Raw genomic sequence first — 17,214 nt, 5'->3', positions numbered from 1 at the left:
GACAACATGTTATTAGAGAGAAATAGTCTAATTGACTTTATCAATTTATTATGCCATACATCCAGTTTGGTACTCCGTGATTTTTCATGTTTTTCATGTTGTCCTCTTTCGCGCACCAGGATTCTATTTCAGTTTGATTATATATAGGAGGAGCTGTGGGGAGTGTTAATTGGTTCAACATCATTATATATATATATATATATATATATATATATATATATATATATATATATATATATATATATATATATATATATATATATATATATATATATATATATATTTAGTCAGACGATTGCCACCAGCTATGACTAAGCATTTACCATGATGTGAAATGCCGTTTTTCACAATGGCATAACCTGGATTCATGCCGTGTTTTCGCGCATGCACAGGGTTCTGCCGGTCCCGCATGCATGCGCGGGAGTGACGTCATCGCCGCTCCGGCCAATCACGAAACAAGGAGCAGTGAAACAAGGAAGTATCTGCAAGAGGACATGGCGGCGGCGAATGAGGAGGACTACGGGGGCTTCAATTTTAGGAAAGTGGCACATAATGAGCTAGCATGCTAGGCAAAGAAAATGTCAAGAAAGACCTTCTAGAACAGTTGAACTTTATTTGGGGTTAACTTTAAATGATTGCAGGTGTGTATTGACTTCTATTTAAAGGGTTGTGTTAATGCATCCTATGCAGTAAGGTGCAAAAACTTCTGACACTGACCGGCCCCAAGCCCCCTCGTTTTACTCACCTGAGACTTTCATTCCCTCGGCAGAGACGCGCTCTTCCTCTCTGCCCGGGGTTCTCGGCTCTTTATTGGATAGATTGATAGCAGCGCAGCCATTGGCTCCCCATGCTGTCAATCAAATCCAATGAATAGGAGGGCGGGCCGAGTCTGGCATTCTGTGTATATGCACGCAAATGCTGGAATCGGGAGCACGCCCGCAAGGTAACCCCCCGAGCACAATCGGAGGACCCCAGAAGACGATGATCGGGGCCACACTGTGCAAAAAAAACTGCATAGTGGAGGTAAGCAAGATATGTTTGTTAAAAAAAAAACAATACAATCACTTTAACATACGTTTGATTGTGATTGCCTAATTCTGAACCTAACTACATCCCCAGTTATAAGACGGTGTGCACACGTATGCAACCACATTATTGTTTTTCTTTTTTTTTTACTTCCCCTCCTAAAAGATTTCAGTTTGTTTTTCAATTGAGTTGTACAGTTTGAATGTCACATTAAAGGTGGAAAAAGTTCTGAAATGATTTATCTTTGTCTCATTTTTTTACGTCACAGAAACCTGACATTTTAACGGGCGTGTATAGACTTTTTATACCCACTGTATGTATACAGTATCTCACAAAAGTCAGTACACCTCTCACATTTTTGTAAATATTTTATTATATCTTTTCACGTGACAACACCGAAGAAATGACACTTTGCTACAATGTAAAGTAGTGAGGGTACAGCTTGTATAACAGTGTAAATTTGCTATCTCAATAAAATAACTCAACACACAGCCATTAATGTCTAAACTGCTGGCAACAAATGTGAGTGCACCCCTAAATGAAAATTTCCAAACCGGGCCCAAATTTCCCTCCCTGGTGTCATGTGACTCGTTTGTGTTACAAGGTCGTAGGTGTGTTAAATTTGGGGTTATCGCTCTCACTCTCTCATACTGGTCACTGGAAGTTCAACATGGCACCTAATGGCAAAGAACTCTGTGAGGATCTGAAAAAAGAATTGTTGCTCTACATAAAGATGGCCTAGGCTATAAGAAGATTGCCAAGACCCTGAAACCGAGCTGCAGCACGGTGGCCAAGACCATATAGTGGTTTAACAGCACAGCTTCCACTCAGAACAGGCCTCACCATGGTCGACCAAAGAAGTTGAATGCACATGCTCAGCGTCATATCTAGAGGATGTCTTTGGGAAATAGACGTATGAGTGCTGCCAGCAACGCTAAAGACATGGATTACTGGAACCATGTCCTGTGGTCTGAGGAGACCAAGATAAACTTATTTGGTTCAGATGGTGTCTTTGTACTTCTCACCTGGTTGCTGCCACACGCTTGACAAGTATGTTATGCCTACAGTCAAGCATGGTGGTGGGAGTGTCATGGTTTTGGGCTGCATGAGTGCTGCCAGCACTGGGGAGCTACAATTCATTGAGGGAACCATGAATGGCAACATGGACTGTGAAAATACTGAAGCAGAGCATGATCCCCACCCCTTTGAAGACTGGGCCGTAGGTCCCATTAGGTCGGAGGAACTACAGATTGCTGGATTGTTACCCCTGAGGGGAAGGTGTCATTAGACCCTATATTGGTTCTCCGTGTGAGTAGAGTACATATAGAGACTGGTGGTGGATACGGTGGTGTGATTAATCACTACAGTTTGGGTTGTCACTTATGAAGACTTTATACACATGCAAGAAGAGTTATTCACTTTGTTTTATATGATTATTCACTTTTTATTTTACTAGCTATTGCTATTTTTGGACTAAAATGTATTTGCTCATTGCAAAATGTTTATACTTTGATCACCTATTTGATAATTACCACTCATTTGTATTCAGTCCCCACATTTGGCTGTGGTTGCGTTCATTAATTCTATTTTAAACAATTAACATTAACAACCCCAGCAAACAGAACCAAACCCTACTAACAAAATCACTAAACAACTAAACTACGGACTAAGTACAACTACTGTATATACATGTCACCTGTCACAAGTTGCAGATTGCCACTTGCCACGTCACCTGCCACATGTTGCAGATTGTTACCTGCCACCAGATGCAGATTGTTACCTGCCACAAGTTGCGGATTGTCACTTGCCATGTCCCCTGCCACACGTAACGGGAGGGCCGTGGGACCCAGAAGCTTTTAGAAAACCTTAGACAGAATATATCTTGGACTACCTGAGATGGGACTATTATGTAATTTATTATTCACAATATATTCCAGGATATCTTGAACTATTACTTGCAAGTTAACAGACAGTCTAAAGGTCATGTGTCTGAGACATCAGTTGTAGTTAATTAGCTCATGTAAATTATGTCAGAGCTGGAGCCAGAATGTCTGACTAAAAGAAGTGTATTGGAGCTTGTTGGGCTCCTTGTGTGATGTTGTGGGTGGAGTTGAGTCATTGTTCATTGTGGTTACTGGAGGATCCTAAATGTATATAAGAGCCTGCTTTTCTCATTAAAGGGGCTATTCGTGTGGAACCTCAAACAGAGCTGTGTGTCTCGTTATTGGGGTTCGTTTGCCTGACTGTGGAGTGTCGGTAGCTGTCTTGAGTTCGGGAATGGAATATTTTAAATGGCGTTAACCCCTGTCCCATTTGGGGTTCCGTTACAGTAACAAGTCAGTAAAGCATGCCAGGGGGTCAAACCAGGAGAGCGGATGAGACAGGTCAGGAACAAGCCGAGTCACAACAGGAAATACAAACAGCAGTAGTACAGAGGCTCAGGAACTCAGGAAGGCTTACGACAATCCACCAATTTGGATCAGACAGTGGCAGCCTTTTATAGGCCAGCAGGAGGATCCACCTGTCACATGATGTGCCTATGGCGCCCATTTCTTCTACTGGCAAGATTGCCAGTACTTCTTCTATGGCCATTTCCTTGATAGATGGCAACCAGATGAGGAGTACAAAGACAAATGTGTCTTGTCTACAGTCACGCATGGTGGTGGGAGTGTCATGGTGTGATGCTGCATGAGTGCTGCCGGCACTGGGGAGCTACAGTTCATTGAGGGAACCATAAATGCCAACATGTACTGTGACATACTGAAGCAGAGCATGATCCCCTCCCTTGGGAGACTGGGCTGCAGGGCAGTATGTCAACATGATAATGACCCCAAACACACCTCCAAGATGACCACTGCCTTGCTACAGAAGCTGAGGGTAAAAGTGATGGACTGGCCAAGCATGTCTCCAGACCTAAACCCTATTGAGCATCTGTGGGGCATCACCAAAGGGAAGGTGGAGTAGCGCAAGGTCTCTAACATCCACCACCTCCATGATGTCGTCGTGGAGGAATGGAAGAGGACTCCAGTGGCAACCTGTGAAGCTCTGGTGAACTCCATGCCCAAGAGGGTTAAGGCAGTGGTGGACAATAATGGTGGCCACAGAAAATATTGACACTTTGGGCCCAATTTGGACATTTTCACTTGGTAGTGTACTCCCCGTTGTTGCAAGCGGTTTAGACATTATTGACTGTGTGTTTGAGTTATTTTTGATGGGACAACAAATTGACACTGTTATACAAGCTGTACACTCACTACTTTACATTGTAGCAAAGTGTCATTTCTTCAGTGTTGTCACATGAAAAGATATAATACAATATTTACAAAAAATGTGAGGGGTGTACTCCCTTTTGTGAGATGCTGTATATTAGGACCCATATTGAATTCTCCACATGGAGTAAAAAATTGACAGCAGTTGCTGAGCATCAACAATTAAAATGATCATGGACTCTGGATTTAATTTAGCACTGCTTTCTGTATTTCCATGGTTGTCTGCTACTGTTGGGTGGCCTTCAAGGGAAGCCTTGCATTGTGGGAGATGCCTCACCAGTATTTTGAGCTTGTTTGAGGTTTTCTTTCATTTGACTACACAGGCAAGTCGAGAAATTCCCAGAACCTGTTTTCAAAAATGACTGCATCCCCAATATTTTCTTAGGTCTATATTAGGGTATATACATCATAGTAGGTTCTCCTATCTATGATCATTCAATGGTGTGGATCTGGAAGTCACCAAGAGAATGGGCTGCAACTTATGATGATATACATATCTGTTCACCATGCATAAAAATAAATAAGTGATCTGTATGGAAAGCCTGATTACCACAAATTCACTGGGCTTGGACAAACTAGTTTTGTTTCATCACTTTTTAACTTACCGTAGTTTATTTCATTTTTCCCCAATTTTCCAGCTTTGTTTAACAGGGTCATTCTAGGGTGCATGACACAGATATATTACAACAAGAGATAAGATTATGAAAGTTTGGAACAGATTGTATGTAGAAATGACTGATCTGAAAGCTTTACTTTGTCCGCTGAGTAGACTTGTGCTCCGTGAAGACACAGCAATCCATCAGAAGACCAGGAAGTAGACCGCTCATTGGCATGTACCATTCGGTGCAAAGAGAACACTTCAAGCTGATAATCAATTTTTAATTAAGAAAAGGATCTGGTACTAGAAAAAGTTTACAATTTCTAATAAAAAAAAGGTTCAGTTAGTATGATCATTTTACTACATGTAGAGGAAATATATTCCCTAGTCTGATATTGTATTGTAGTACGCTTTTAGGTACTTTTATTTATGAGAAGTCAATAAGTGTCTCATATGTGTAGCGCTACCCCCGCAGGAGCCGTTTGGTAATTTAGGTTTTCTGTTCTGTGCCTGAACTCCAAGAACACCCTCAGCTCCCTGACATACCTGGTTGATTGAAAGTTACTGCAAGCACTTATAAGAACACATGTATAGATGCTTTTTAACTTGGCTGTGAAATAACACTTGGAAATAGTCCCAAGACCTTTTAGGCCTTGTACAGACGAGCGAACCTGTTCGATGAAAACGGTCCGCGGACCGTTTTCATCAGACATGTCCGCTCGGAGATTTTGGTCTGATGGTTGTACACACCATCAAACCAAAATCCCCGCGGACCGAGAACGCGGTGACGTAGACGACACCGACGTTCTCTATCGCGCAAGTTCAATGCTTCCACGCATGCGTTGAATCAATTCGACGCATGCGCAGGATTTTGGTACTAACCAGCGGACATGTCCGACGGACAGCTTTCCATCGGACATGTTTCTTAGCATGCTAAGAAACTTTTGTCCGCTGGAAACCTGTCCGCTAGGCCGGAAAATTGTCCAGTCGGCCCTACACACGACCGAACATGTCCGCGGAAACTGGTCCGGCAGACCAGTTTCAGTGGACATGTTCGGTCGTGTGTACGAGGCCTCAGTGGTAAATTAACTGCGGGTTAGCATATTTCAGTGATAGCGTAAAGAGTTCCTACAAACTGTTATAATTTGTTCATCATAGCTAAGTACCTGGCTACACATATTTCATGAATCATCTCCACACTGTCTTTCAGCATGGACCAGTCTTCACTGTAGTAACTACAGGCAACCGACTGACCTGTGTCAGTGGAGACGAAGGAATGTCTGTCTTCTTCAAATCCAAGCAAGTGAGCCTTCCACAGGCTCTGCAAAAACCTCTTCAGCACACAGGTAAACACCAACAAAGCTCAAATGTTCTTTATACCTTTCTGGGTTATACCATCACGATCCAGAGAACATTCTAGGTGCATCAAAACAAAAGTCTTTAGGGCCTGTGACGATGGTTTTTTTCAGATTTGTGTCGATGGCATTAGTGTGATGTCAGTTTTAGTTCATTAAGATTTCACTGACAGGTGCAATGAACTGCAATGTTGTTCTCCTTTTGGTTTTGTATTCTCATAGACTTGCAGAACATTAGGCGCCATCGGTCAGTTCAAACTAGCTGACATTTGGCCCGTGTGTACTGCAGCTGGTCCAACAAAAGCCAGCCATTCATCCGACTTCTGTTGAAGTATGACCAAAAAAGGTCTGCCGGTCAGCATCCAATCAGCACTCTCAGCCGTTGGCTGAGAGCGTTGATCTGTGTTTTTTAGCGTCCCCCCTGTCAGAACACAATTTCTCAGGGGGGGAGATCGCTTTACTGACATTGCATAGTTAGTACAGTGGCTCCTACCGAGCTGTCCCCCGCTGGGTTGAAAAAAAAAAAAATAGTATTTTCTATGCTTTAGTGGAAAAGCCTGTCCACACCAACATGCTGTAGATACGAGGGCTTGCGCTCTGTGTGGAAGCAGTTGTCTCTGCATGGATGTCCTTCTGTTGAGTCTGATATTTAGCTTTGCAATCAGAATATTGTCATGCTATCTGCTGATTGGAGAACTCTAGGTTCGCCACAGACAGACCACTTTTTTACAGGAACGAGAACAATGTTTAGGTATGGGCAAGTAGGGTTTGGGCAAAGTTGTACCACTAGCAAAGAACCCAAGGTCAGACCAACCTTATAAGTAGATCATCAGACAGGATTATACAGTGTACAGGACACTGGGAAGGTGTCCCGTATAGCAGGTACATTTCCCCCGATATTTGAGTAGCACCACTAGCAAAGAACTCAAGATCAGACCAATCTAATAAGTAGATCATCAGACAGGATTACACAGTGTACAGGACAGCTGGAAGGTTTGAAAATGCCATTTCCTGTCACTCCTCTTCTTGCTTTCCACCAGCATCTGAGCCGTTTTGCATGGTGGAAAGCAAAATGTGCTCACCCTCTCCCTATGACTACAGCCCTGCATGAGGATGCTCTCTTATCCCTCACAGGCATGGAGGCTAAGCCTAATGGGAACTATAGTCAGTGAGAATAATGATTCAGAAATGCTGGAGGTGAATAAAACGACTCGATTTCAACAGGTATCAAACTAGTTATAATGCAAAACATTACTTTTTACTTTATCAGCTACTATCAGACTTTAATTTAAGAGGAAATATTTTTGTCTTTACAACCCCTTTAATATAACTCTGCTCCTTCTCTCCTTTCACTCTTTTCCCACACACTAGATCCAGCCCCTTGTTAAAGCTCTCATTGGCTGTGTCAGGGCAGGTACTATTAAGTACCTACTTATGGAAATTTTCCTCCCTGCCAACTACCCATAATTCATTTATCCAATTGGATGAAGAGCACACAATTTGCGGCTGGATTTATAACGTCCGGACTAGTGCTGTGTCTATGTTATTTGTGAGTCCTGTTAGTCATTTATGTTCATGGCAATCTATTTTCATATGATTACATTTTTCAAGAGGTTTTGCATAAACTGCCCTTTTTATATGTCATTTTTGGAATAAAATAATTTTGTATTGATTCCGATTAGATCATTACTTGTTTAAAGCGGGGGTTCACCCTAAAAAAAAAATGTTTTTTTGTCTATCATGCCATGCAGCATACTAGCGCCAGCTACAGTATGCATTTATTTTATTTTTTTCCGCTGTACTCACTGTTTAATCCATTTCAGACTCCCTCGGGGAGTAGGCGTTCCTATCAAGAGGAGAACATGATTGACGGCCAGCTATGGCGCGTCACGCTTCCCGGAAATAGCCGAAATAGGGCTTGGCTCTTCACGGCGCCTGCGCAGTCAGCTCCTAGTCTGTGCGCAGGCGCCATATAGCGCCGTGAAGAGCCGAGACCTACTCCGGCTATTTTCGGGAAGCGTGACACGCCATAGCCGGCCGTCAATCAGGTTCCCCTCTTGATAGGAACGCCTATTCCCCGTGGGTGTCTAAAACGAAACTATTGGATAACACTGTGAGTACAGCACAAAAAAAATAAAATAAAGGCATACTGTCGCTGGCGCTAGTATGCTGCATGGCATGGTAGAAAGTAGTTTAGTTTTTTAGGGTGAACCTCCGCTTTAAATTTAAATGGCAGGAAAGGGTCAAATATAATCTATCACAAAGATATGTAGATAGGATGGTATTAGAGTGGGAAGGGCAATAAGCAAATGGAGACACGATGCGGGATGGATGTTCAGAGAGGGGGGGGTGGGGTGGGGGCGTGTGGCTTGGGAGGTGAGATGGGGCGGGGAAATTTGTAATAATTGGAAATTTAAGCACCTTTTGTATTTTTTAATTTTTATTCCGGGCTAGAATAGGCTCTTTATATTTATGCATGTAATAAGCAAAGCTTTAAAGCATTTTCCTACTATGATGTGAACTAAGATGGAGACAGCGAATGAACACAAAACTGATTAAGTCTTCTGATTGAGTTCTCTGAGGTGAGAAAAAAAAAAAAGATAATTACTTGTTGCTATAGGTAACCGCTTTCAATTAGCCTTCTCTTAGGCTATCCCCTTTCCTTCCCCTTTTATTTTCTTGATATACATACTGGTTACAGCAACAAAACCCAACAGGGTACATGATCAATTATAGGCAGTATTACCGACGACCTATAGATTAGTGGTTTAACTTCCATATCCCCTTTCCCCAATTCCCCACCCCTTTTGAAAAAAAGGTAATGGTGATCCACCTCTACCTTTTTGCACAGTACTAAGGGATGGTTTTACCAAATAAGGCTCCAATGAAACTCCACCAAAAAACATTTCATTCATTTTATGCAGACTGGAAGAACATCACTCTACCAGGATTTGATTGCAGTACAGTGCCTTGAAAAAGTATTTATACCCCTTGAAATTTTTCACATTTTGTCATGTTACAACCAGAAATGTAAATGTATTTTATTGGGATTTTATGTAAAAAACCAACACAAAGTGGCACATAATTGTGAAGTGGAAGGAAAATAATGGTGTTCAAACATTTTTTTACACATAAATACAGTAGGTGACCGCGATATTGTGTCAATCTATTGACCACCTACGTGTCCCGTCGCGGGAGCCAGTGCCGAGCTGGCTCGCCGGGAAGGAAAAGAAACCGACATACGTCCGACTTACAATGAACGGGGATCCGACTTGGATTCCTGCCAATTCTCAGGCACTGTGTTTGTTATGAATTATGAGGGGGAACTCCACGCCAAATTTTTAATAAAAAACTGGCATGGGTTCCCCTCCAGGAGCATACCGGGCCCTTAGGTCTGTTATGGATTTAAGGGGAACCCCCCTACGCCGAAAAAACGGCGTGGAAGGTTCCCCCAAAATCCATACCAGACCCTTAACTGAGCATGTCGCCTGGCAGGTCAGAAATAGAGTGGGGACGAGAGAGCGCCCCCCCTCCTGAGCCGTACCAGGCCGCATGCCCTCAACATGGGGGGTGGGGGGGTGGCATAGAGCACTGAGGAGTGGCAGAGGGCACTGGCAACCCTGGCCGTTGGTTGTCGGGGGCTTATCAGAAACCGGAAGCCTCCTTTAATAAGGGGGCCCCCAGATCCCGGCCCCCCACCCTAGGTGAATGAGTATGGGGTACATCGTACCCCTACCCATTCACCTGGAGGAAAAAAAGTGTAAAAAAAAAACACACTACACAGGTTTTTAAAGTCATTTATTAGACAGCTCTTCTTCCGACTTCTCCACGCTCTCCGGGGGTCTTCTTTCAACTTCGGGGTCTTCTTTCAACTTCTCTGCTCTCCGGTTTCGTCTACTCTCCGGTGCCTTCTTTCTTCTGCCGCGTGATCCGCTATCTTCTTGCAGCTCTTTTACTAGCGGCGGCCCGGTCTTCCCCTTCGTCTTCTTCCATCTCCTTTTCTTCCGATGTTGCCACGACGCTTCCTTCCAGCTGTAATGCTGGGTGTGTGGTGCGCAACGATTTATATAGGTCTCTTATGACGTCACAGTCCCATCAGGTGGTGACGACATAAGGGGCGCGGTAATTATGTCGTCACCACCCAAAACCTCTGCCCCAGTCTCAATTATTTTGCAGACTCTAAAGCCCTGTACACACATTCGGATATCTGATGAAGCTGACTTTCATCAGTCTTGCCTACACACCATCAGTCAAAAATCCGACCGTGTCCAACGCGGTGACGTAAAACACTACGACGTGCTGAGAAAAATGAAGTTCAATGCTTCCAAGCATGCGTCGACTTGATTCTGAGCATGCATGGATTTTTGACTGATGGACTTCCACACAGACGAACGTTTTTTTTTTTCTATCGTTTTTTTATCCATAGGAGAATTTTAAAACATGTTCTATTTTTTTTTCACCGATGGAAAACAAACCGATGGGGCCCATACACGATCGGTTTGTTCGATTAAAAGGGTCCATCGGTCCGATCGTGTGTACAGGGCTTAACCTGTTTTCTTCTACGATTGCCCTGTATTTTGCTCCATCCATCTTCCCACCAACTCTGACCAGCTTCTCTGTCCCTGCTGAAGAAAAGCTTTCCCACATGATGTTGCCACCACCATGTTTCACGGTGGGGATAGTGTGTTTAGGGTGATGTTCAGTGTTGGTTTTCCGCCACACATAGCGGTTTGCTTTTAGGCCAAAAAGTTCAATTTTGGTCTCATCTGACCAGAGCACCTTCTTCCACATGTTTGCTATGTCCCCCACATGGCTTCTCACAAACTGCAAATGGGACTTCTTATAGCTTTCTTTCAACAATGGCCTTCTTCTTGCCACTCTTCAATAAATGCCAGATTTGTGGAGAGCACGACTAATAGTTGTCCTGTGGACAGATTCTCCCACTTGAGTTGTCGATCTCACCATGGGCCTCTTGGCTGTTTCTCTGATGAACTCTCTCTTTGCCCGGTCTGTCAGTTTAGGTGGATGGCCATGTCTTAGTAGGTTTGCAGCTGTGCCATACTCTTTCCATTTTCGGATTATGGATTGAACAGTGCTCCGTGAGATTTTCAAAGCTTGGGATATTTTTTTATAACCTAATGCCGTTTTAAACTCCTCAACAGCTTTGTCTCTGACCTGTATGGTGTGTTCCTTGGCCTTCATAATGTTGTTTGTTCACTAAGGTTCTCTGACAAACCTCAGAGGGCTTCACAGAACACCTGTATTTATACAGAGATTAAATTACACACAGGTAGACTCTATTTACTAATTAGGTGACTTCTGAGGGCAATTGGATCCACTAGATTTTAGTTAGGGGTATCAGAGTAAATGGGGTTGAACAAAAATGCACGCCACATTTTCCTTCCACTTCACAATTATGTGCCACTATGTGCTGGTCTATCACATACAATCCCAATAAAATACATTTACATTTTTGGTTGTAACATGACAAAATGTAGAACATTTCAAGGGGTGTGAATACTTTTTCACGGCACTGTATGTGTCCCTTGTGAGGAATTTCCCTTCACTTCTGTTCCAGTGACATATGGGGCATCGATGTGAGCTGGACTTAGTGTTCCCCATCTATGGAAAGTCATCCTTCAGGAAATCCTCTAGGTTATTCTGCCTGGCTCCCCAGTGGATTGTCCATATGAATGTTTAAAGATTGGACTCCAGAGAGGAGTTAGTCAGTTAATGTCATTTGGATCTGGAAACAATCCCACCATCTTTCCTTTTTTATGCGACTCCAGAGAGGAGAAACAAGTCTTCACTTTCTGTCTTGTCTCCAATACAGGAAGTAAAGGTAAATCTCATTAATGGGGACACAGACAGAAATAAGTGCTTATCAAAAGTTCCAGCTTTTCACCTATCAATCTAATGTAAAAACGACATTTTTTAGTGCCACAATTTCCAGCTTAGGTCCACTCCAGTAATATGAGTTTTTTTATTGCTGTACAAGCAAATAATCCTTTGCATCATCTATGTTTCTCCAAACCAAATAGCGTCCATTGGAGAGGAAAGCTTCAACAAGTCACACAATGACCTCATGAAAATGTCAGCATTTAGGCTGTCGGGTAACAGACTGGATGCGTGTATCACCTTATCGTGCAGTGAGTTTTCCTTGCATCTGGACCAGCTGGGCTCACAGGGCACCAAGGAACTCTACAACCTGACAAGGTAAGAGATAACCCAAGGTTCCTGGTATGGAGGATTTATGCACCTTATGACCTGTGACCTGTATAAATGTTGAGGACTGCAAGTGTTTTATATAGTCACAGAACTAAGAGGTGACTTTTTCAGATAAATCGAAGTCATTGACAGGACTCTGCCTTATCTGGATAAATACATAAGATTATTTTTAACTACAATTTCCTTTTGTTCTTCCCATCAAACATTTCTTCTATTTTTAATCAATTACCAGCAGATGTGTTTTTTTTTTATATCCACAGACTAACAGATTGTTCAATGCTTATCACAACAAATATAAAGTACATACCAGCATTGCATTATGGATTTTTTTTTTTCTTATACAGTTCCATTGGAACAGAACATAAGTGGCAATACAAGAGTACATTCCTAGGTGGCATATCTTACAAAATAATGTACATGTACTGTATGTCTTATTAGTTCTTCAATTTCAAGGTAGTGATTCCTGTTTGCTTTTGTTTGTCATAGCAGGGGTAAGGAAGTGGACTCCAGGCGCCTGAATTTCGGTGGTGGGGGTGTATTTTTGAAGCACCTGATTAGAGCCATAGGCACTAATTGGCTTAAAAAAAGGTAAACTGCATGCACCAGGCCGGTAGTATTATGGTTGGGATTCGCTGGATGGAAGTGATAACCACTTAGCCATGGTGCTTCCCTACTTCAATTCTGTATATGGGACGTGTAACGAAATGTCCCACACTCCGCTTGAGTGCTTTCGTCATATACCACTTCCTTCCAGTCTGAAAATAGATATCAGATATTCCAACTGCTGACAACTACAAACAAGACAATATTTGCTTAATTGCTGAACATGAACTTTTAATTAGAACCAGAATACAAGTCTTATATACAGTAGAAGAGGAGGTGCATACCTCCTGCTCCTATTACTCTGCAATACATTTGTAACCAGAAAGTTATACTAGACTCATTTACATTATAACAGACAGGTGGCTGGAGTTGACATCAGCATCTTCTAACATTATGTGTCCCAACAGTATGAATCTGTCACTCTTTCTCATATGACATATACAGGGTTCCCAGAGTCTGTGTGTCTTGGGGGGAAATGGACCTGAATCCAAGGTAACACCACCTCAATGGTGCCCAGGCATACAGCTCACAAACAGCACCACCGTTCCTCCAAATGCCAGGGCCTATGATCGCAAGGCAAGAGGCTAGCATTCAGCCCTCTCCAAAAGCCTCTGTCCCTGGTGAGTCTGTCACAGGACCTTTACTCCCTACTATGGTTCAAAGGAGAATTGCAGTATATACCATTCCTACAAAAACTCAGTTTAAGTGTATCCCATATTTTAAAAAACAAATAGGTAGATTCACGTACGGCGGCTTAACTTTGTGCGGGCGTAACGTATGTTATTTACGTTACGCCGCCGCAAGTTAGAGAGGCAAGTGCAGTGTTCACAAAGCATTTGCTCCTTAAGTTGTGGCGGCGTAGCGTAAATTGGCCGGCGTAAGCCCGCCTAATTCAAATGTGGAAGAGGTGGGCGTGTTTTATGGAAATTATTCGTGACCTCACGTAAAGGACGCTTCGAACGAACGGCACATGCGCTGTCCGTGGACGTATCCCAGTGCGCATGCTTCAAATCACGTCGAAAAAAGTCAATGCTTTCGATGTGAACGTAACTTATGCCCAGCCCCATTCACGGACGAGTTACACAAACGACGTAAAACGTGAAAAATTTGACGGCTGTCCCGACGTCCATACTTAACACCATGTTTTTGGTGGTTTATTTTTACGCCTGAAAACGCCTTACATAAACGGCGTATCTTTACTGCGACGGCCGTGCGTACGTTCGTGAATAGGCGTATCTTGCTGATTTACACATTTTAGGCATAAATCAGCGTACACGCCCCTAGCGGTCAGCGTAAATAGACAGCTAAGATACGACGGCGTAGGAGACTTACGCCGGTCGTATCTTAGCAATATTTAAGCGTATCTCAGTTTGAGCATATGCTTAAATATACGGCGGCGCAGATTCAGAGTTATGACGGCGTATCTACTGATACACCGTCGTAACTGTACCTGAATCTGGCTAAAATTGTCTTTGACTGGCAGACTTGCAGCCTTAACATGGTTGTAAAGTCAGAAGTTTTTTTATCTTAATGCATTCTATGCATTAAGATAAATAAACTTCTATGTGCAGCAGCCCCCCTCATACTTACCTCAGCCCATTTTGATCAAGCGATGTTGCATGATGGACTCGGCCAGCCAGGACTCTCCCTCTTGATTTGCTGAGATGGCAGCAGTGCTCCATTGCCTCCTGCTGCTATCAAACAGTGAAGTAAGTGAACTAATGAGGAGAGAGGGGAGCGGGCCAGGCCACATCTCCATGTCTAAATGGACACACAGGGCAGCCACTGGGCTGGGGTGCCCCCATAGCAAGCTTCTTGCTGTGGGGGCACTCGGTAGGGGGAAGGGGCTAGAACTGCCAAAGAGGGACCCAAGAACAGGAGGGTCGAGGCTGGGAAGTCTCTAGCAAGAGCCAAATTGCAATGGTGAGTCTAAAGCAAGAGCTCTGCAAGCCTACAGCATGAAGATTCAGCCACAGTGCCCCCTGTGACGGGATGACTATTGCACATCATAACTGAAACAGAACTTGCAGTAGACTTGCTGAATGTTTGCAAAGAAAGTTGATCTGGAGTCATGCAATGCAGACTTGCTGCAATTGTGCAACAAACTTGTGAAGCCTGGCAAGTCTAGCAATAGTTTAGCAAGTCAGTTTCAAACTTGCAGCACAAATGCTTGCCATCTGGGATTGAGAGCCGCTCATTCTCGGGAAAAAATCTGTTGTCTATTATGCCATGCAAACATGGCTGCTACGCTGAGCTACCTTTCCCCAACTACTACTGCTTTTCTTGATTTTGAAGAAGCACATCAGTGTGAAACGTGTCACCTCTAACCCTGTCTGTGCCCTGGTGACTGTCCATTATATGTTCAATAAATCCGTTGGATCGGCGAAGGTTTGCAGCCAATTTCTTCTCTTTTAATTTTATGCTCACAAATGCGAGCCGGGGCTAGCATCCAGTCTTTCCAGCCTTGTGGATCATCTTACTTATCTGGAGCAACAAGCTTGTTTTTTGTTTCCTACTACTGCTGCCCTATTGCCCTGACGTGATCTTCATTTATTTACCATTTCAGAAATGTATACTTACTTACAACTTACTTACTATAACTTTAACTGTTTTGAGCCCTATTATTCCCAGCCTTGTTTCTGATTCATTTGTTAATTAATTTTTTTTTTCATTATAATTGTTATGTTAAAATGATTAATTTCTCATTTTCAGAATTTGTTTTATATATTCAGAATCAATTTGTTATAGGTTTGTGTATCTATACTTTTCATTTGTGTTTTTTTTTATGTACTTTTGATGCTATCTTTTTGTGTTTTCTTTTATACAAGGATATTAATCCTTGTACACATTTGATTGTTTGGCTTTCTTCCTGGACAGCCTAGAGCGGTGAAGGTGGTTGGAACCTGGATTCTTGCCACGATTAACATCCATGTATTTTTTGTTATATCGCCAACCCTTTTCCAGAAGTCTTGCAGCTTAATACAAGACCTGGAGATATGCAGAAACAATTTTATATGTTTCAGATTACGAGTGTCTCCATAACAGGGAGTGAGAGGAAATTCTCTATTAGGGACATAATGGCAATAAAACAATTACAGTGCCTTGAAAAAGTATTTATACCCCATGAAATTCCCCCTGTTCACTTTTGTATTGTTTAAAAGCTCAAACTTTGATTATAAAAAAAAGGTTCAGCTTTTCAAAAAAATTAAATGGTTTTGCACAGAGCAGCCCCAATACTCTTCTTCTCAGGCCCCCGCCGGTGCTCCTGGCCTCTCCCTCCTGCTGAGACCCCCCCCCCCCCCCCAGAGCAAGAATTCCCCTGTAACTGTAGCTAAAATGATCAATGGTGTCAGTTGTTACTTGTCTGTGTATCAGAAATTGCTCATTGCTCAATGAACCCTTAGGCTGCATTCACATCTATGCGACAGCGGCGTATTTTGCCGCGAGTGTGTATCTTTTTTTTTTTTTTTTTTCAGATTCTTCCCATTGCTGTCAATGGGCGAACGCCAATGTCGCCTGAAAAAAAGGGGTCCGGGACTTTTTTTCAGGCGACAGGCGTTCGGCGTCTATGAGATGTGAACCATCTCCATAGACAGCAATGGGAATTCTCCCCTCTAGCGGCAGAAGCGTCCGGCGTCGGGCGTTTTGTCGCATAAATGTGAATGGAGCCTTAGCAACCACTGGAGGACCCCTGCTTGAAAATGTCTGCACTAAAACCTACCGATTGCACTGATGTACTATCTTCTGTAAATTAAAAAAAAAATTAGCGGAGGGTTCCCTGGACCTGAAAACAATGTCATAAGTGGTGAAAAAAAGTACCGCTCCAAGTCCTACAACCTATGCTATGCTCCCGCCCTGTTGCACTGGAATGGTCTTCCATGAAAAGAAATGGTGTTTGGTAACTTGCCACTGAGGTACCGCACATTCCACAATATCACAAAACGGGGCAGAGTCTACCAGTTGAAAAGGCAGCAGCTGCAGTGCTGGCAATTTGGCCAAGCTAGCATTCAGATGCTGAAGATGTGGATGGCTGGGACCGAATTTCTTTCTATGGTTTAGAAACTGGGGTAGGGATATTTGCTTGCTAAAATCGGGGTAGCAGACGAGTTCCGTGTTACTTCTGGTATTTCCAGCC

The 17,214-nt window shown here is 43.1% G+C and overlaps 1 protein-coding gene across 2 annotated transcripts in view; it reads left to right on the top strand.

The window, feature by feature from the left end:
* The window catches only part of LOC120936244 (24-hydroxycholesterol 7-alpha-hydroxylase-like), a 114,544-nt gene that overhangs the window by 21,599 nt on the left and 75,731 nt on the right, over positions 1-17,214 (top strand). The window contains exons 2-3 of one of the 2 annotated variants that reach the window (XM_040348457.1): positions 6,104-6,239; positions 12,290-12,464. In XM_040348457.1, coding sequence (XP_040204391.1) covers positions 6,104-6,239; positions 12,290-12,464 — 311 coding nt within the window. The remainder of the gene's footprint in view (positions 1-6,103; positions 6,240-12,289; positions 12,465-17,214) is intronic. The other variant, XM_040348458.1, reaches the window with a different exon arrangement.

This window comes from Rana temporaria, chromosome 4 (genome assembly GCF_905171775.1).
Source record: "Rana temporaria chromosome 4, aRanTem1.1, whole genome shotgun sequence".
Taxonomy (NCBI): domain Eukaryota; kingdom Metazoa; phylum Chordata; class Amphibia; order Anura; family Ranidae; genus Rana; species Rana temporaria.
The sequence above is the reverse complement of the archived record's forward strand: the minus strand, read 5'-3'. Positions and strand labels throughout refer to the sequence as shown.